General features: G+C 37.7%; 1 protein-coding gene across 2 annotated transcripts in view; it reads left to right on the top strand.

Moving 5' to 3' along the window:
• Positions 1–20,984, top strand: part of RASA2 (RAS p21 protein activator 2) — a 123,019-nt gene that overhangs the window by 17,489 nt on the left and 84,546 nt on the right. For both annotated transcript variants that reach the window (XM_060638821.3, XM_060638820.3), the window contains exons 2-3: positions 9,358–9,475; positions 15,258–15,361. In XM_060638821.3, coding sequence (XP_060494804.1) covers positions 9,358–9,475; positions 15,258–15,361 — 222 coding nt within the window. The remainder of the gene's footprint in view (positions 1–9,357; positions 9,476–15,257; positions 15,362–20,984) is intronic.

The raw sequence follows: 20,984 nt of genomic DNA, 5'->3' as shown, positions 1-20,984 counted from the left end.
TTTGCTTATTGTTTTAGAGCCATACTTGCATCCTTGCTATTTCTTCAGTGTGCAAACTGTCCTTTCTAGGGCCTTGGCATATTTTATTCTTTCTGCCTATCCATCTCTTTCCCCAGATATCTATCTGCATGACTCATTCCCTCATTGACGTCATGCGGGTATCTGTTCAGATATCTTAATAGAGGGGCACCTGGGTGGCTCAGTTGGTTTAGCGTCCAACTTTGGCTCAGGTCATGATTTCATGGTTGGTGAGTTTGGGCCCTGTATCAGGCTCTGTACTGAGAGTGCAAAGCCTGCTTCAGATCCTCTGTCTCCCTCTCTCTCTGTCCCTCTCTCTTTGCCCCCTCCCACTTGTGCTTGCTGTCTTTCTCAAAAATAAACATTAAAAAAACCAATGTCTTAATAGAAAGGCCTTCCTTGATCCCTATATAAAGTAACATTGCTCTCCTCTCTCTCTTTATCTTTTGGGCCTGGCATTCCCTAAGTCTCTTACCCTACTTTGTTTTCTTCTATGGCAGTAAATATTATATACTTACTTAAGAGTTTATGATGTTTGTCTCCCCTGTTTAGATTGTACAATAGTTCCGTGTGGGCAGAGACCTACTTTTATTCTTTGTTCTATTTCCTGCATTTAAAAAAGTGCCTGGCATGTTGTAGGTAAATTTTATTTGTTGAATGAAGTGCAACAAGTGCAATACAATATGATCATTGTAGTTGAAATACATATAAGATGCAATAGGAAATAGAGGAAAGAGTGACATGACTAGGTAGGAATTGAGGGAAGAATTTACAAACAGAGGTACCTTTAAGCAGAGCTTTTTGGAGGAAAAAAAAAACCAGGTATGAGCATTCCATATAATGAAAATAGCATTGCAGATAAAGGCATGAGAGAACACTGTGTGTTCAAGGAACCGAAAGTAGAGTACTGTTGGAGCATAACAGTAAGTAGATGAGGCCAAACATGTAGTAGACAGTGGTACACCATTAAGGGTCTTTATGCCAAAGGAATTTTAGATTTTTATCCTGCAAGAAGGGCAGTGGTAGGTAGTGTGGAATCATTGAAGACTTTTGAGAAAGGGGAATGCTTTGTATATTAAAAAGGCAACTGTGTGAAGGATGGAGATCTAAGCTAAACTCAGCATTTAACATATATATGATGTTGCAAGATATGTGTGATGCAGAGAGACCATGACTATCACATGAATGGGCAACAAGCTATTTCATTTTATGGTTGGACAAAACCACTGATGTGTATTGTGAAGGTTCATTTCTTGGCATACTTGCAGTACATCTGTGAGGGAGAAGAAATGCCCACTGGAGGATTAGACTATCAGTTATGAATTCAACAAGAAATGATGTTACAGAAGAAAAGATGTTGTGCTTGAAGGCCAGCTTTCTTTCTTAATAGAGGAACAGTTGTTTTGTCAATAATGTACTTCTTGGGGTGCCAGGATGGCTGTTAGTTAAGCGTCGGACTCTTGATTTCAGCTTGGGTCATGATCTCATGGTCGTGGGATGGAGCCCTGTGTTGGGCCGTGCACTGACAGTTCAGAGCCTACTTGAGATTCTCTCTCTCTTTCTCTCTCTGCCCATTCCCCACTCTTGTGTGTGCTGGCTCTCTCTCTCTCTCTCTCTCTGTCTCTCAAAATAACATTAAAAAAAAAAATACACTTCCTGATCTTGATTCATTGTTGAAGGAAATGGTGATCATTGTACATATAACCAGATCTGTACTGTTTGCTGTAGGGCCAATACAGCTATCTTTGTGTGACAAATGTGCCTTTGCATATTGCAGCATCCTGCATCCTGGCATGCATAGCACTTTTAAAATGAGGGATAACCTAAAAACATTTCTTTTTTCATTCAGATGCAAGTAAAACGCATCTCCATTTTTTCAGTTGTCTTGCTCAAGTGTCATATGTTAGTAATATATTGAATGTCTTGAATACTTTAATCTTACTTCTTTAGGGTCAAGATCCGATGTGTAAATTTAAGGATGAGCTGGAGGTGCCCAAAATGGTCTACATGGTTTCAGTATTGAGAATTTGGCACTCCCAAATTGATGAACATGGTACTGTATTATTGAGCATATTTAAAAAATGACATCCAAATACGGCAGTAGGAAATGAAGAAATTTTTGAAAGGCAGTTACAGAAATAAGAGAATTAAGATCCATTTGCCTCCACAATAGCCAAATTTGGAAAGAGCCCAAATGTCCATTGACTGATGTATGGGTAAAGAAGGTGTGTGTGTGTGTGTGTGTGTGTGTGTGTGTGTGTGTGTGTAATATACAATGGAATATTACATAGTAATCAGAAAGAATGAAATCTTGCCATTTGCAACAGTGTAGATGGAACTAGAGTATATTATGCTAAGGGAAATGGGTCAGTCAGAGAAAGACAAAAAACATATGATTTCAGTCATATGTGGTATTTAAGAAACAAAACAGATGAATATAGGGGAACGGAAAGAAAAATAAGATAAAAACAGTGAGGGAGGCAAACCATAAGAGACTCTTAAATACAGAGAACAAACTGAGGGTTGCTGGAGGGGTGTTGGGTGGGGGGTTACGCTAAAGGGGTGATGGGCATTAGGGAGGGCACTTGTCATGAGCATTGGGTGTTGTTTGTAAGTGATGAATCACTGAATTCTACTCCTGAAGTCATTATTACACTATATGTTAACCAACTTGGATTTAAATTAATACAAAACAAAGCAAAATTTAACTTATTAAAAAAAAAAAAAAAAAAGATCCGTTTGTCTACATTTCCCAAGTTGAAGCATTCACTTTTTGAGTGTGCTATGGTACTCAATTCACTATCTAATGGAACAATGAAAGTAGTTTTTGGTGAGGTATTGCTTTATAATTTTCGAGTCCATGTGTGATCCAGGTAGCACATGTAGCTGAAAGATTTACCATACTCTGATGACCAGTAATGTGAAATGGGATTTTCTAATTTGTTAGAAATACAGGGCAAGAAAACAAACCAGTCAGAATTAAGTTACAGAATCAACTCCAGCTAGTTTAAGCAGAAAGAGATTTAATGAAGATTATTTATTTATTTATTTAGAGAGTGTGCAAGTCGGGGAGGGGCAGAGAGAGAGGGAAAGAATCCTAAGCAGGCTCCACACTGTTTGTGCAGAGCCCAACGAGGGACTCGAACTCACAAACTGTGACATATAACCTGGTTTGAAGTTGGGCGCTTAACGGCCTGAGCTACCCTTATTTTAAGTGGTTTATGGAATTGTTGGAAGTTCTGACTGAAGAAACAGACTCTACGTTGAACTTTCACGAATGAAATTCTAAAGTCACATTGCAGCTAGGCTACCAAGGAAGTTACTACCTCTTATAGGGTCAGAAAGGTACCTACAGAATTAGGAAGCTGTAACTTTTAGCTGCTTGTCTGAGAACCTTACCACTTCTGCTGTGGTTAGGAACCTGCCGCTATTAGGAAAGAGCCTTCACCAAGCAGCCATCTTCATTAGTAAGCTGTTGTCACTGCAGCTGGCTCCAGAGCCAAGCCACACTGGCCACAACCTGTATGACGGAATGGATGCCTTGTGCCCTTCTTGATACCTATGAAACCTGTGACTGGATACAAGGACTTCAGGAAACGCTGCTGCACAAAACTTGGACATGTCCGTGACCGTACTTCATAGTAGCAGCCTAAATATAACCTACCTTCTCTTCTGCTCTCCAGATTTCTAGCGAGTGCGATAGGTGGAATTTAAATCATATCCACAACCCTAACTGTAAGAAAGCTTGGGGAATGTACTTTCTAGCTTTCTAGTATCTGCAGTACAGGAAGTCCTATACCAAAGGATGTTGAAATGGGTGATGACCACTGATCCACCGTATCTACCACAGATATAAACCCCGATTCTCCTTAAGGCTAGCCATTATCAAATGGGCTATATAGATAAATTGAGAAAGATTACAAATAATACCATCAAATAATCTTGAGAAACATAAGTATTTGTTTTTCAGTATATTTTTATTATTTTATAACGACATTAAAAAAATACCTAAAATTTGTGCTCCACCTATGGATTCAGTGGTCTGTGGATGCCAAAAGTTTCTTCATATTGAAAATGTTGATAGTGGATGGAAAGTCTCAAAGAGGGCGTAACAAAACTGTTGGAATGAGTTATCTAAACTGAGGGAAGTTTGGCGTTACCAAATGCTGAAGCATGGTCAGATAAGTTGGAAACTAACAAGCAATCATTTGATTTGGTGGCACTTAATATTACTGTCCTTGAGGGTTCTTTTTTTTTAAAAAAAGATTTTTTTTAAATGTTTATTTATTTTTGAGACAGAGAGAGACAGAGCATGAATGGGGGAGGGTCAGAGAGAGAGGGAGACACAGAATCGGAAGCAGGCTCCAGGCTCCGAGCTGTCAGCACAGAGCCCGACGCGGGGCTCAAACTCACGGACCGTGAGATCATGACCTGAGCTGAAGTCGGACGCTTAACCGACTGAGCCACCCAGGCACCCCTAGGGTTCTAATAAAGAAATAGGATCAGAAGGCAATTGCAGGTTCAAGCTGTGAGTAGGACAGAAAGGATTGGAGTAGAGGTTATAGGATAAGTTTTCAAAGAGCAATAGTTGTGTTTCCCTCCTTCTGTCCTTCCTCTCTCTTTCTCCCTACCTCCCTTCGTTCTTACTTATATACCATAATTAGAACATAGGGGAGGTCCTATACAAATATCACACACAAGACAAGTACAGTCTTTCAAAGTTCCTCACTTTTGTCTCTGTGTAGCTTGATATAAAGTGTGTACCATTAAAATAATTTTTCTGCTTAGAGATACCATGGGTAGAATATTTTTATTCTCAAACTGTTAGTTACTTTACTTTTGATTATTTTTTTTATAGAGTAGCAGTTAATTATTTTGATTTTTTTTTTTTTGAGTGTCAATATAGTTTGGAATTAAAGTCTTGATAGCTGAATCTACCAACATATTTGTATGATTGATTAATGAGCTGGGCATTGATCAGAAGAATTCACCTTCAGTGTAGTTTATTTGACTATAAGTTAGTGACAGATATTCCACAAATACAGATTATGATAACCGCTTTTACAGGAAGCAACGTTGAGTGTGTTTCATATATTACATAGACCTTAAGCTTTTACTTATTCTTAGTAAATATCTGATACCATTCATTGGATTCTGTACACAAAGTAATCGCTATTATCTCCCCCTTGAAAAGGCAGGTAGTGGAATAGATGTACATTCACAAAATAGTTCTCAAACTGCACTTATGTGAATGAAACGGGAACATATTCAAGAGCAGTGATTCAGTGTTCCAAATTCCCTCATTAGATATAGGTCATATTTATTATGATTTAATTCTAAAAGTTGTTTACATTCCAGGCCCTTTGGTGACCTACTTGGATTTGGGGTTTAAAAAGAAAATACCTTCTGGATTTACAGAGAGAGGAGACATCAAAGAAGAAAAGACTTAAAGGAGAAGAGGCGCGCCTGGGTGGCTTGGTTGGTTGAGTGTCTGACTTAGGCTCAGGTCATAATCTTGCTGTTGCCAAGTTTGAGCCCCGTGTCGTCAGCACAGAACCTGGAGACTGCTTCAGATTCTGTGTCTCCTTCTGTCTCTCTACCCCTGCCCTGCTTGCGCTCTGTCTCTCTCTCTCTCTCTCAAAAATAAATAAAAAAATAAAAATAAAAAATAAAAAAAAGAAGAAGGTTGAGAGTAATCAACCTGCTTCAATCAGAATTGGTAGGCAGTGTTGTGGAATGAGAGGGAATGGGGTAGAGAGAGCTCGGCAAGATGGATTGAGATTGGATAAGAGAAGCGACATCTAGCTTCAGGAAGAGACTGGATGGATACAAATAAAAACATATAATTTTTTCCTGTTAGGAAACTGGTTTATTTGTAAAGGCCAACCCATATTAGGCAATTTTGGAATCATTTAAAAGATTCCTGATTCTGAGTTGAGATGAATATATTTACTCTAAGTAGTAACTTAATTTCTTTTAAGCTCTCAATGACAAGCTTTTTTTTTAATATGAAATTTATTGTCAAATTGGTTTCTATACAACACCCAGTGCTCATCCCAACAGGTGCCCTCCTCATTGCCCATCACCCACCTTCCCCTCCCTCCCACCCCCATCAACCCTCAGTTTATTCTCAGTTTTTAAGAGTCTCTTACGATTTGCCTCCTTCCCTCTCTGTAACATTTTCTCCCCTCCTGCTCCCCCATGGTCTTGTGTTAAGTTTGTCAGGATCCACGTAAGAGTGAAAACGCTTCTCTGTATGACTTATTTCACTTGGCATAACACTCTCCAGTTCCATCCACGTTGCTACAAAAGGCCATATTTCATTCTTTCTCATTGCCAAGTAGTATTCCATTGTGTATATAAACCACAACTTCTTTTTCCATTCATCATTTGATGGACATTTAGGCTCTTTCCATAATTTGGCAATTGTTGAGAGTGCTGCTATAAACATTGGGGTACAAGTGCCCCTGTGCATCAGTACTTCTGTATCCCTTGGGTAAATTCCTAGCAGTGCTACTGCTGGGTCATAGGGTAGGTCTATTTTTAATTTTTTAATTAAAAAAACAGTGAGGAACCTCCACACTGTTTTCCAGAGCGGCCGCACCAGTTTGCCTTCCCACCAACAGTGCAAGAGGGTTCCCGTTTCTCCACATCCTCGCCAGCGTCTATAGTCTCCTGATTTGTTCATTTTAGCCACTCTGACTGGCATGAGGTGGTATCTGAGTGTGGTTTTCATTTGTATTTCCCTGATGAGGAGGGACGTTGAGCATCTTTTCATGTGCCTGTTGGCCATCTGGATGTCTTTTTTGGAGAAGTGTCTATTCATGTCTTTTGCCCATTTATTCACTGGATTATTTGTTTTTCGGGTGTGGAGTTTGGTGAGCTCTTTATGGATTTTGGATACTAGCCCTTTGTCCGCTATGTCCTATCTTTTCCCATTCTGTCAGTTGCCTTTTAGTTTTGTTGGCTCAATGACAAGTTTAATGAGTATCTTACTGGTGCCTTTTCATTGATTTTCTCATTGTAATAAAAAAATTATTTATTGAATTTTTCATAGGTGCTTCTTAAGTTTCTGATAGACTATGCTAAAATATATTGGTCTAAGTGGCGTTTAGTTTTAAAGTGATAAGCAGAAAGAGACTTGAGTTTATCTAGCCCAAATTTCCATCAGGAAGGCTGTGCTTTAGTGATTTGTGTGAAGCCATTTAGATACATAGTAGCAGGGGTAAAACAGGAGCATTGATTTCATAATTCTTACGGCAGTGCTGTTTCCCTTAAGCCAACTACCTTGCTTTCTGAATTTAGTACACTGGTGTCTGATTTCAGTGCACACTTTTGTGTGTGCTTTTGGACCATGAGTATCTCAAAAGAACTTCAAAATTAGACTCCCTGGCTTCCTTAGTGTTCCTTCAACAAGTATTTCTCAAATATCTACTGTATGACAGTCACTATTTTAGATTTTGGGGATCAACAAGTTCTCAGGCCTCAAGAATGAGAGAACCAGAAAATAAACATGTAAAAATTAGCAGTTTCAGATAGTTATAAATGCTTTCAAGAAAACAGAAGTAGGCTATGGTAGCAGGGTTATCTACTGGAGACAGAATAGTTGGGGAAGGTTTCTCTGAGAATTTAAGCTGAAACCTGAAGGAAAAGCAGAGCCAGCCATGGGATGCTGTAGAGTTAGAGCATTCCAGGCAGAGGCCCTCCATGTGACCAAGTTTGGCATGGTTGGTGAATGAAAAAAGGGTGAACACTGAAGAGAGCGGGAAGAAAAGAGGTCAGAGAGGAGAGAATGGTAGGGCTGTGTGGATCATGAGAATGGGAATTTAGAAGTCAGATTGTATTCTAAGTGAAATGGAATGGTATTGGAGCAGGGGAGTGACCGAGCTGAAGAATATGTTCAGATGATCACACTGGTGGAAAGTAGATTGTAGGGGAATACCAGTGAAGGCAAGGAGAAGTGGTTGGATTTGAGATGTGTTTTGGAGGTTTGCTGGATTTACTGATGGGTTGGATGTGGGGGAGGTTTGGGGAGGATGGTGAGAAAAAGAGAATAAGATGGTGGTAGACTGGGGGAAGAGCATGTTTTAGGGGAGGAAGTCAGATGGTTTGTCGGGGACTTGTTAAATCCGAGATGCCTACTGGATATCCAAGGAGGCAGTTGGATATTCACAGTGTTGAGGAGGAGAGATCAGGCCTAGAAATGCAGAGCTAGGAAGCAATTGCATTAACACCATACTTGAAGGGGTTTGCACAGGCAAAGAAGAGAAGGTGGTCCAGATCTGAGTCCTGAAGCATTGCAACATTTAGAGGTGAGGAGGGAAAGAAGTCAACAGAGGGCCAGGGATGTAGGAGGAAAGCCAGAAATAATTGTGTTGGAGAAGCCAAGAAAAGGACATTTTAAGGAGGGATGTTAGTGTTCACTATTATTAAATAGTGCCACCAGATCAGGTATGATGAGGGCAGAGAAATGACCACTGGATTTGGCAACATGGAAAGCATTGATAACCCTAGCTAGAACAGTTGCTGTGTGTCATCATGGAGTTAGAAGCTGGCTGACTGGGGAGAGGGTTGAAGAATGGATGGAAAGTGAGAAATTAGAAACAGTGACTAGAGATGATTGCTTTTGAGAAGATTTGGTATGAAAGAGAGTCTAGAAATGGAATGATACCACAAGAAAGGATGTGGAATCACAAGAGATTTTTTTTCTTTTTGTGCTCTTTTAAAATTGGGAAATACTAAAGCTTGTTTTCGTTCTGATGGGAATGATCCACTAGAGAGGAGAATTGATGATACAGGAAAGAGGGATTAATTGTGGAGTCAAGTCTTTGAAGTGGCACTGGTGATTGGAATGGAGAGGACAAGTGGGGAGTTGCCCTTTTCCACGAGCAGGGACACCATGATGTAATATGACCTCACACTCCCCTTTACACCCAGCTCCTCTTTTCAGTCTCACTGGATACCTTTTTTTTTTTTTTTTCCAACGTTTATTAATTGTTGAGAGAGAGAGCATGTGTGCTTGAGCAGGGGACAGGCAGACAGGGGGAAACAGAGGATCCCAAGTGGGCTCCCTGGTGACAGCAGAGATCCTGATGTGGGACTCGAAGTCATGAACCGTGAGATCATGACCTGAGCCAAAGTCCAGTGCTTAACTGACTGAGCCGCTTAGGTGCCCCATCACTGGATGCCTTTCGCCCAAATTGATCAGCTTCTTTCTATAATCAGGAGTTTTTTTGTGCTACCTCTGGAATATTCTTTTGAATTGAATTCATCCTTTATAAGGCTTAGCATGAAGCAGCTGGTGGTATTTAACACCAATTTTAATTTTTGTGCCAACAGGTGAAGCAAAAAATTTATTGCCATATCTTGGACCCAACAAAATGAGAGATTGTTTCTGCACCATAAATTTGGACCAGGAAGAAGTTTATCGTACCCAAGTTGTTGAAAAATCTTTAAGGTTTGTAAAAAATTCATAAATTATCTTTCATATGATATATATTAATAAATAAATTTTATACTTTTTCCAGACTGTAATCATCAAGAATACTTCGTTTATCTGAAACTTTTCTTTTTTTTAAAAAAACAAATTTTTTTTTTAACGTTTATTTATTTTTGAGACAGAGAGAGACAGAGCATGAATGGGGGAGGGGCAGAGAGAGAGGGAGACACAGAACTGGAAGCAGGCTCCAGGCTCTGAGCCATCAGCCCAGAGCCCGACGCGGGGCTCGAACTCACAGAACGTGAGATCGTGACCTGAGCTGAAGTCAGACGCTTAACCGACTGAGCCACCCAGGCGACCCTGAAACTTTTCTTTTACATTCTGGATTTTTTATTTTTATTTTTATTATTAAAATTTTTTTAAATGTTTATTATTTATTTTTGAGAGAGAGAGAGAGAGAGAGAGACAGAGACAGAGTGAAACAGGGCAGGGGCAGAGAGAGAGGAAGACACAGAATCCAAAGCAGGCTCCAGGTTCTGAGTTGTTAGCACAGAGCTCAATGCAGGCCTTGAACTCATGAACCACGAGATCAAGACCTGAACCAAAGTTGGATGATTAGCCGACTGTGCCACCAGGCACCCCTGGATTTGTTTTTAGAATTACAGAATCTTAGAGTTTGAGGGAGCTTTAATGTTTTTTGAGCTGGACTAATCAACTGCCTTACGGTTTGTTCCTTCTGACAATTATCGTTGACAAGAGGTCATCTGACATTTGCTTAATAATGTTTGTTCCAGTGACCAAGGAGTTCATTGCTTCTTAAGCAGACTATTTGTTCTTAGAACTATTCTGATCCTTAGGAAACTCTTACATTTAGTCAAATAATGTCTATCAAAAGGAGAACCTACTGTATGCCAAGAGCTGGCTGGGTGCTGTTTATTCCTATATTCATGAGAACAAGATAGATGCAGTGCTGGCTTTCATGTGGCTTTTCATTGCTTCAAAATATATCTTCCTTTTAATTGTTCCTAATCCTCCCTTGGATTTCTGGAAAACACCTTAATCTGTCTTTGACATGACATCTTTCAAGTTTTTGAAAACAACTATCAATACACCTCAGTTTGTTCTCTAGGCTAAATTTTGCCTATTTATTTGAACTTTTCTCAGTACCTCATTATTTTATTTCTCTTGAGAATAAATTACTTCTGAGAGTTGCACAAGTCATTGTCAGGGAATGGATTCTTACGTAAATTTCTCATTTTTGTTAAGTGTAATAGCACTTTGAGAGTATCATAATAAATTCTAATTCATAAAATTAGAGTGTGCCACGTCTGCCCTGTAATAGCATTTGTGGGCATAATTCTAGCACAGAGCTGTGCTGACAGGACGCAGTCTTGGACAGAGATAAGAGTCAAAATAAAGGCATGGGGAGTTGTTGGAATGAACGTGTGATGAATGAATTACTAAGTGTCATGACTCCTGTAAACTTTTTGGGGAATCTGGTTTTAAGAGTTTATTCACTTTGAGAGAGAGCATGAGCAAGAGAGGGATAGAGACAGAGGGAGAGAGAGAATTCCCAAGCAGGCTCTGCACTGTCAGAGCAGAGCCCAACGGCGGGGCTCGAACTCACCAACTGTGAGATCCTAAAACCAAGAGTCAGATGCTTAACTGACTGAGCCACCCCGGCACCCCTAGGGAATCTATTTTTTGGTGTTCTTTTTCATAATCTATTTTCTTTAAACTTGCCCTTTTTTCTCTGAGGCTTTTTCCCTTTTATCTTTATTGTCAGTGGTTATAATTTTGAATGTCTCTAGTGTTCTTCATAGGAAAGGATTGTGTAAAGCTGAAAGTACTTCAGTAACCCCCCCAAAATTTAAAGTAATATACTTCATGTCTTTAGTCATAAATCATCTGTCCCTGTTGTATTAGAATTTTGTTATTTATATGTTATGCATGATGAAACCGAGTCACCAAAAGGCTGAATAATTTGTGTGTATAATATAGGAAGTTGGAAGCAAACTGGAGATTGGAACCTGAAACTGTTACAACTCTTAGTTTGTTACTCAATGTACACTGATTCCATATTGCACAAAAATCAGTGATATACAGAGCTAGTAATTGTCCATAAATTGAATACTTGTGGTAGTTTCAAATATGTAGCTTTGTAAATTAGTGACTAAAATTAGCTTACTTTTTTTTTTAACTCTTGCCTTTCTAGATATTTGTGTTGTGGAAAGATGATGAAACCAATTATTTTTATCCATCTTAAATTATTTTTCTAGATGCATAGCAACTTGGAAGGTATTTTAAGACTAACAGTGGTTACCTTAGTTATTTCACATGTTAGATTAGGTGCTTCTTGGATTCTAGGTGCCCCCTAGCATTTTCCTTGTGGAATAAGGTGAAAGAATCTGTAATATAAAGCTTTGCCCCCCTGGCTTTCATGTCAGTGTTTTTTTCCCCTTATTTTGATAAGTCAGTAGATACCATTTAGATCTTATGGGTTCTGAATAGTACAGTTTTTATAGGCAGCCTGGATACAGGTTTTCATAATGGGTAAGGAAGAGTCCTATATGAAATCTATAGCTCCCACATTTCTACCTCAAATCCTTTTGAAGAGCGAATGGTATAAACAAACTGAGAAATAGCAATACTGCTTGTGCCTAGTGGTTTTCTTTCCCATCCCAGGAATTTCCTTAAGAGTCATATGCATGATCATACATCAATGATAGCAATAGAGTGTTGTTTTAAAAACTGTGTAAGTCTAGTCATTGCTGCTTACCAATCTCATTGAAAAGTTTTCTTCAGATAGATTGATTAGTTAATTAATTAAAGATGTGGGCACCCAGATGTGGGGATTAACTTGCTGCAATTGTGGTGATATAGTGATAACAGATTGTTTAGTGGATAGTTCTGTGGTATTCTTACTTGGTTTTATAATGTATTTTAAAAATAACATTTGAGTGCGTGCATGTGACATATAAAGGAAATCCTCAATTTTATAATTGTTTATAAAATGATGCAAAGGAGAAAATACCTAAACATGTCATGTCTTTGCCTAATAGTTGTTTTTGTATCAGTTTTTATGTTGAGATTAATTAGAGGACTCCAGTTATTTTGATAGACCAACTATTAAAAGTTTATTTTTATTACATTTGAGGTGGGAAACATATTGGCAAAAGTTAACCAGGCGTTATAAACAGCTAAAAAGCTGAGTCAGCTGTTTTCTGGACAGGGTCAGAAATAACTTCTGTAAGAGTATTTTCCTTTGTATTTCAGTTTCTTTTTTTAAGTTGTGACATCCTAAAGAGATTGCATTTTTCTGGTGACATTTTCAAAGAATCCTTTATTTCTTTAAACATTCTTAGGAAAGAAGTGATCTTGACAAAGATATTTACTAACATTTCAGAGATTCATGTCTTTATAGAAGAATTTAAACATCAAAATAACATTCTTAAAATAAACTTATAAAAATGAGTTGTTTGGGGGGCACCTGGGTGAGTCAGTCAGTTAAGTGTCTGACTTCAGCTCAGGTCATGATCTCTCAGTTTGTGGGTTCGAATCCCGCATCAGGCTCTGTGCTGGCAGTTCAGAGCCTGGAGCCTGCTTCAGATTCTGTGTCTCCCTCTCTTTCTGCCCCTCCCCTGCTGGTACTCTCTCTCTCAAAAATAAATAAACATTGGGCGCCTGGGTGGCTCCGTCAGTTAAGTGTCTGACTTTGGCTCAGGTCATGATCTCATGGTCCGTGAGTTTGAGTGCCGCATCGGGCTCTGTGTTGACAGCTCAGAGCCTGGGGCCTGCTTCAGATTATGTGTCTCCCTCTCTCTCTGCCCCTGCCATACTCATGCTCTGTCTCTGTCTCTCAAAAATAAATAAAAACATTTTTTAAAAGTTTAAATAAACATTAAAAAAATAAGTGGTTTCATAGGAGAAAATCTTAGCAACTTGGGGATAGGCAAAGAATTCTTAACTTAAGATGTAGAAATCACTAGTCATAAGAGAAGAAAATTGAGAAACCGGATTTCATCAAAATGAGAGCCTTCTGCTCTTCAACAGACATTGTCGAGAAAATGAAATGGCCATCCACAGCTGGGAGAAAATATTCTGACAAAGGACTTGTATCTAGAACTTATTTAAAAATGAAAACAAAACCAATAAGACAGATAGCCCATTTAAAATATGTGGAGAGGGGCGCCTGGGTGGCTCAGTCGGTTGAGCGTCCCGACTTCAGCTCAGGTCACGATCTCGCGGTCCGTGAGAGCCCCGCGTCGGGCTCTGGGCTTGATGGCTCGGAGCCTGGAGCCTGCTTCCGATTGTGTGTCTCCCTCTCTCTCTGCTCCTCCCCCGTTCATGCTCTGTCTCTCTCTCTATCTCAAAAATAAATAAACGTTAAAAAATTAAAAAAAATAAAATAAAATAAAATATGTGGAGAAAACACGAATAGGTATTTCCCAAAAGAATATATACAAATGGCCAACAAGCACATGAAAAATATTCAGCATCATTAGCCATCAGGGAAATGCAGTTTAAGACCATTTCTGTCACTATAGATTCTTGAACAAATGTGTCATGATCGAAATCAGATCACTGGTTTTTGTGACAGTATGGAGGAGGCGATTGCACAAGGGAACTGTCTGGGGAGATAGAAATGTTCTGTATCTTGACTGGGGTAGAAATTTCACAGGTGTAAAAATTTATCATATCACATTCACTAGAATAGCTAATTTTAAAAAGACTTTCAATAGCAAATTTGACAATGAAATAACTTGAGCCCTCCTACATTGCTGGTAAAAGTGTAAACGGTACACATTTGTTTGGGACACAGGTGTTGGAAAACAGTTTGACAGCAGTTTCTTATAAATTAAAAATTCATCTACCTTTTAACTTAACAATTCCACTCTTTTAGCTGTCTACCCAAAATAATTGAAAGCATATGTTCAGAAAAAACCTTCTATAAAAATGTTATAGCAGCTTTCTTTTTAACAGCCCAAACTAGAAACAACTTGCATGACATGACTGGGAGAATAGATTGTGGAATATTCATGAAGGGAATATTATGCAGCAATTAAAACACATGAGCAAAATGGAAAAATCTCAGTTGTTAAGCTGAGTGAGGGAAGCTAGACACAAGAGTACATACTATTTAATTCTATTTATATGGGATTCTTTGACAGATCTGTATAATAGAAATCAGATCACTGGTTGCCTGTGTCAGGTGTGGTGGGATAACTGCAGAGGAGTATACAGAAACCTTCTGGGAGACAGAAGTGTTACTACGTGTTGACTGGGTTGGAGATGACACAGGTTTATAAATTTGTCAAATCATTAACCTCTGTACTTTAAATTGGATTTCATTATATGCAATGTATAACTTAAGTTGATTCAAAATAACCCATTGTAATTTCTTAAATATATTTAAAAAAATACTTTTCAAAACATTATCCTTTTGTGTTGTCAATTGCGATTAATAAAGCTATACATATTTCTGAGATGATGATGTTGTGAAGGACACTCTCCTCAGCTCATTGTGTCCACTTGAGGTGGACATGACCCTAGGCAATAATTGGGTCTTCTGTCCATAGGACTTCTGAAAAGCTGTTCAGAGCTCAGCCTAGCAATTGAGGTCCTCTCAGAGTTCAGTTTGGTTTGTATAAGGTTTAGTTGGAACTTAGCATAGAGAATAATTTTGGGCTTTTGAAGCTTTTCCCTATGATGTTTTAGTCTGTAATTTATTTTATTGAAAATACTGTTTGAGGACACCGTCAAATTTAAATTTAATGAGATTTTCCCCCTTTCTCTCTAGCCCATTTTTCAGTGAAGAATTTTACTTTGAGATTCCAAGAACTTTCCAGTATTTGTCTTTCTATGTTTATGATAAGAATGTTTTACAAAGAGACCTTCGTATAGGTATGTACTATTCCTAATTATCTTTAATCACAGTGTTGGTGTTTCTGTTAATTCTTTCTCCAAATATAAAGCATTGAAAACAACAAAGTAATATATGTTCAATATTTCTAATCCTTTACTCTTCATGTTTGTTTGTGAATCTTATTTTTAATTTGTATGCTCAGCTTAGGTAATGCTTTGGAGGTGTCGTGACTGATCTCCCCCTAATCATGGAGTCATGCTTCCAAAGTACCTGTAGGGCCATTTTCGTTAGTATTCATTACACTTGTTCATCAGTTTTTTGTTTAGTATCTTGTCTAATAGGGTATTTATGAAGGTAGAGACCATCACTCACAGAGTGCCTTACATTTAGTAAAATCTTGGTAAGTATTTGCTGAATGGTTCAAAGAATGTTTTTATACAAAGATCGCAGTATTTGATCTCCCAAAGAACATTTATTTTTGAAGCTTTTTTAATAGAAGTAATAATTTGCTTTAATGTAGACGTATGTTTTCTCTCTGGCTCTATTGGTGACCATGAACTCTATTTCTTAAATAATTGTCTAAGGCTGGGGTATGCTCTGTGGGCATGGAGTAGAACAAAGCTAAATGGACATGTATGTGTCAGATTCATGGTCTTTGTACCATTATCTGTATTTTAATAACAGGTAGAGGTCTGTAATTTGCATGTATTATCCTCTTGCTTTTTAGTATTGTGAATTTCGTCATTTCCATTTCTCCTTTCTGATTGGAAATATGCTCAAGTCTTCGACAGTTTAAATGGTTAATTTGACTTTTTTAAATGATTTATTTGACTTTGTCCTCTCTTAACTACCATCTAATGTGTTTCTGCTTTTGCTGTTGAACTTCTTAACAAATGGTTTGTATCCTTCTGCTTACTGCTACTTTGTTTTTAAATCTGGCTTCTATATTTTCCTGACAAACCTTTTTTGAAGTTTGCTAGAATCCTTTTAGAGGAAATCAAATAACCTTTAAAAACAGTATATATATTTTTAATTCTAAAGCTATTACATGTTCTTAGTGATCAGTAGTGGCTGTGCACAGGAATAACTAGTTAATAATTTGTATATTTCTTCCCTTTATTTTCTGTATTTGTATTATTACATTGCACTATTCAGTTTTTTCCTTTTTTCATCTAATGATCCTTTTCCCTTGTCATTAAGTGTTTTTTAAAATTATTTGTTAAATATCCTCTGTAAAGGGGCGCCTGGGTGGCGCAGTCGGTTAAGCGTCCGACTTCAGCCAGGTCACGATCTCGCCGTCCGTGAGTTCGAGCCCCGCGTCAGGCTCTGGGCTGATGGCTCGGAGCCTGGAGCCTGCTTCCGATTCTGTGTCTCCCTCTCTCTCTGCCCCTCCCCCGTTCATGCTCTGTCTCTCTCTGTCCCAAAAATAAATAAAAAACGTTGAAAAAAAAAAAATTTAAATATCCTCTGTAAAGAAATACATTGTTTTAACCACCTCTTTGTTGGTGAACACTTACATTTTCAGATTGTTGATTTCTCTAAATGGTGTTGCTATGAGCTCCTGGGGCACCTGGGTGGCTCGGTTGGTTGAACATCCGACTCTTGATTTCAGCTCGGGTCATGATCTCAAGATTTGTGAGTTCGAGCCCTGCATCTGATTCTGTGCTGACAGTGCAGAGCCTGCTTCAGATTCTCTCTCTCTTCCTCTCTCCCTGCCCCTCCCCTGCTTGTGCTCTCTTACTCTCTCAAAATGAATAAATAGACTTAAAAAAAAAAAATGGTGTTGGTATGAACATCCTTCTTGCATACATCTTAGTATGTCTCTTTTTCTTAGAATAAATTCCTAGAAGTGAAAATACTGGGTTAAAGGATATGAATATTTTTATTTATTTATTTTTTAAAGTTTATGTATTTACTTAGTGCATGCACAGGCAAAGGCATAAGCTGGTGGCGGGGGGGGGGGGGTGCGGGTGCAGGGAGAGAAGGAGAGAGAGAATCCTAAGTAGGCTCCACACTGTCAGTACAGAGTCTGATGCTGGGCTTGATCCCACCTGAACCAAAATTAAGAGTTGGACAGTTAACTGACTGAGCCACCCTGGTGCCCCAAGATATGAATATTTTTAAAATTTCTTCTCTCTGTGTTTTTTACATTGGCCCCCAGAAATACTATGGTAATTTAAATTCCCCCAAACATGGCCTGGGCATAATCATTTCACCATATCATGGATATTCTTGGATATTAGCATTGAAAAAAGTTTCTCCCAATTTGATAGGTGAAAAATAATATTTTTTGACTTGTATTTTTCTGATTATCAATTTGTTGAATTTTTTGTATGTTTATTAGTCTTTTATATTTTTCTTCTATAAACTAGTTTTTCATTGTCATGCCCATTTTTCATTTGGATGGATTTGTTTACTTTTATGCGTACTTATTTTGTTAAATATGTTAACTTTTGTCAGCTGTACACATAACAAATACTTTTTCTTTGTCACAAAAGGCATTTTCATAGTGTTGAATCCTTATCTGCCTCTTTGTCATATTTGACTCTTTTTGATTGCTTATTCAACTTGTTGAAAGCCAGAGAAAATACAGTTTAATGACTTTGTATTATCCTAGTTGTCTTTCTTCTTCTGAGTTCTTTATTTATATGCAGACTCTTTTCTTTCTAGCAGACCCCTGAGGTCCCATCCTCAATTCAGTGAAACCAACATTTACAAACACTTCTGTGTGGCATACAAAGAAGACAACTCAGGTTATTCCCGGGCTATCAGAGAGGCACACTTGTACTCTAATTCTAATTTATTGTAATTGGATCTGGGCTAGAGATATGAACAAAGTACTTGAGAACACAGACAACAGGTAATCTTGTTTGGTGGAGGATTAACAGACTACCTAAGTAGGAAAAGTAAGAAATTTCCAGGTTATAGGGATTCGCAGAATTAGAGGAGAAAAAACAAATCATGTTTGTGGTGTATCTACTGGAATATATAAATTACTTAGGAAGAGGGTGGTAGAAGTGAAACTGGGAATATAAATTGGGACCAAGTTGTGATGGACCCTAAAAACTGTGCTTAGAAGTTTGGACTTCATCCTATAGACAGTAATGTTGAACCTTTTAAGAATGAGAAAACTTTAAAAAAAAAAAAAAGGAAGAAAAACATTTTAAAAATTATATATGACTATGTGTACATGAATACTTTTGTAGTTTAACAACTTTTTATGGCCTACAGCAGTAACTTCCAAAATACAAACTCAGTGTCTATAGATTACATAAATAAATGTATATATATGTATATATGTTCTTTTAAAGTATATATACACACACTTTACATATGTGATCTGTAGTTTATGATTTAGAGTAGAGAAATTAGAGTCAGGGAGGCTATAATCAAATGAGATGCAAAGGGCAGTGGCAGTGGGAATGTGAATGAGTGCATGTACTTCAGTGAAGAAGCTTCAAGTAGGGTTTAGGGGCTATAAGGGGATGAAGGATTGTGAGAAAGGAAAGTTAAAAATGGTATTGTTTCTATGGCCATCATTAACTGAGATAAAGAACACAGCAGGATGGGAAGAGGAAAGGATGACTTTGATTTCAAACAAGTTAAACTTGTATTACCTGGGAAACATCTTGGTGGACACTTTAGTTGACTGTTGGAAATACAGATCTGAAGCTTAGAGAGAAGGGCTTGAGATGTGAATTTGAGAGTCATGAGCATTAAGTGATACTTGAAGACTCTGCAGGAACCAATGAAATTGCCCTGGGAGCAGATAAGGAAAACGCAGGGAAAATGAGGCTTCAATGAAGATTGATAAAATTTATCAGGGATGTAGGAACAGAGATAGGAGAGATTCACATCTCAGAAGGCCAGGAGATCTTTTAATGTCAACAACTAGAGTAGAGCAGAGTAGGGTAAGGATTAGATAAAGGCTCTTGGTGGGTATGAGCGACCCTTGAGAGAGAGTGTCTATCATGTCTTTTTAAGAAAACTTTGTAATTTTCATTGTTTGCATATAATACTATAGTCATCATACATTATTTCATTGAAAGGCCTTTAGTTGAGGTTTATAATTACGATTTCCAAAAGTTCCCTGTGCTAAGTTTTTTTGTTTTTAAAGTAAAAGTCAATTGCACTTTTAAACAAAAAAATTTTACATAAATATCACTTCTTTGTGTAACAGTATCAGAAACCCATAACTTGGTGTGAGAACTTTTTTTTCAAATAATTTTATTTTTATTAAGACAAAATTTTTGCATTTAGTGGCAGTTTTTTTCCTTTTACACATAGGAATTATTATTAAAGTAAACTCAGCATCATGTATGTACCTGTTAAAGTTGGAAAATGGTTTTTATTTATGAATCTTTACATTTTTGTAGTTTAACATATTTTCTTTTGTCACTAACTCATAAAGTTCCGTTGTTGCCTTTTTTTTTTTTTTTTAAGCACGGGGGAGACAGGCAGAGGGAGCAGAGGGGGAGGTAGAAAATCTTAAGTAGGTTACATGCTCAGCGCAGGGCCTAACTTGGGGGCTCAACTCTGGAATCTTGACCCGCGGAAATCAAGAGTCTTACCCCACTGAGCCATCCAGGTACCCTGGGGTTGTTTTTTGTTTGTTTGTTTGTTTTTTAAATTTCAGCTATTGAAAATTGAGTTTAATTATTTTATAATTCTTAGTTGCCAAGTTGTAGATTAAACAGTACTATAGCATTTTCAAATGAAATTTGAGCTAAAGTTGAAAGACCCATCTTTGAAACTTAAGAATTTCTGAGAATGTGCACTAGCCAAGTACAGTTTTAAGAGCTTGTTTGTTTTTTAATTGTGTAAGTAATACATGAATTTTTGTCTTTTTATAAAAAAATTTCAAATTGTAGTACTGCAGATAATCCTAATTCATTTTGACCACTGACTCCCTCCCAGTCCCCTTCCCAGAAGTAATAACTGTTATCAATATGGGGCAAAATATTTTATGTTAGTCATCTTCGTATGCCAGGTAGTTAGTACAAAAATTTGATTGTGAATTAAAAACTTGAGACCTAGGAACTTTGCTATAAAAAGATAGGAAGTTGCAAAGTTAAGGTTTTATTTTATTTTGTGATATATTGACGTAAGGTATAGTGTCCTCTCTTAAAAGGAGAGAAAAAAGAAAAGTTTTATGTAAGAATGTATTTCCATTTCCAGTGAGAATTCTAATAGAAAAATAAAACATATTTTATCTTATAGTGTGTATTTTCTGGGTATTTTAGTTTGAGGGGCATCTAGGCTGAAAAACTAAACTGTGGTTATCTGAGCTAGGCAAGTTTTTTTTTCTTTCGCCTTGTTTCAGAACAGTATAAGAGAATTTCACTAGGCTATCAGAAACCTGAATTCATTCATGACTCTGTCACTTCCTGGCTGTGTGACCTTAAACACATCACTTTACCTTCTTAGGCCTGGCGTATCTATAAAATAAGTCTGAGTTTAAGATTGCTAAGATCTTTTCAGACTTTTTAATTTGTAATTTCTGCTGGCATTTAGCTCTGAAGTCAAAATTGCCTAAGTTGACACTTTCATATCTGTTTGCATAGGGTCTGTATCACTTATCTGTTGGTACATAACAAACCATTCCAATACTTGGTGGCTAAATACATCAACTATATATTTGGTCATGATCCTCAGGGTTGT

Source organism: Panthera onca, chromosome C2 (assembly GCF_046562875.1).
Source record: "Panthera onca isolate mPanOnc1 chromosome C2, mPanOnc1 haplotype 2, whole genome shotgun sequence".
Lineage (NCBI taxonomy): Eukaryota > Metazoa > Chordata > Mammalia > Carnivora > Felidae > Panthera > Panthera onca.
This window is presented reverse-complemented; position numbering and strand designations above follow the sequence as displayed.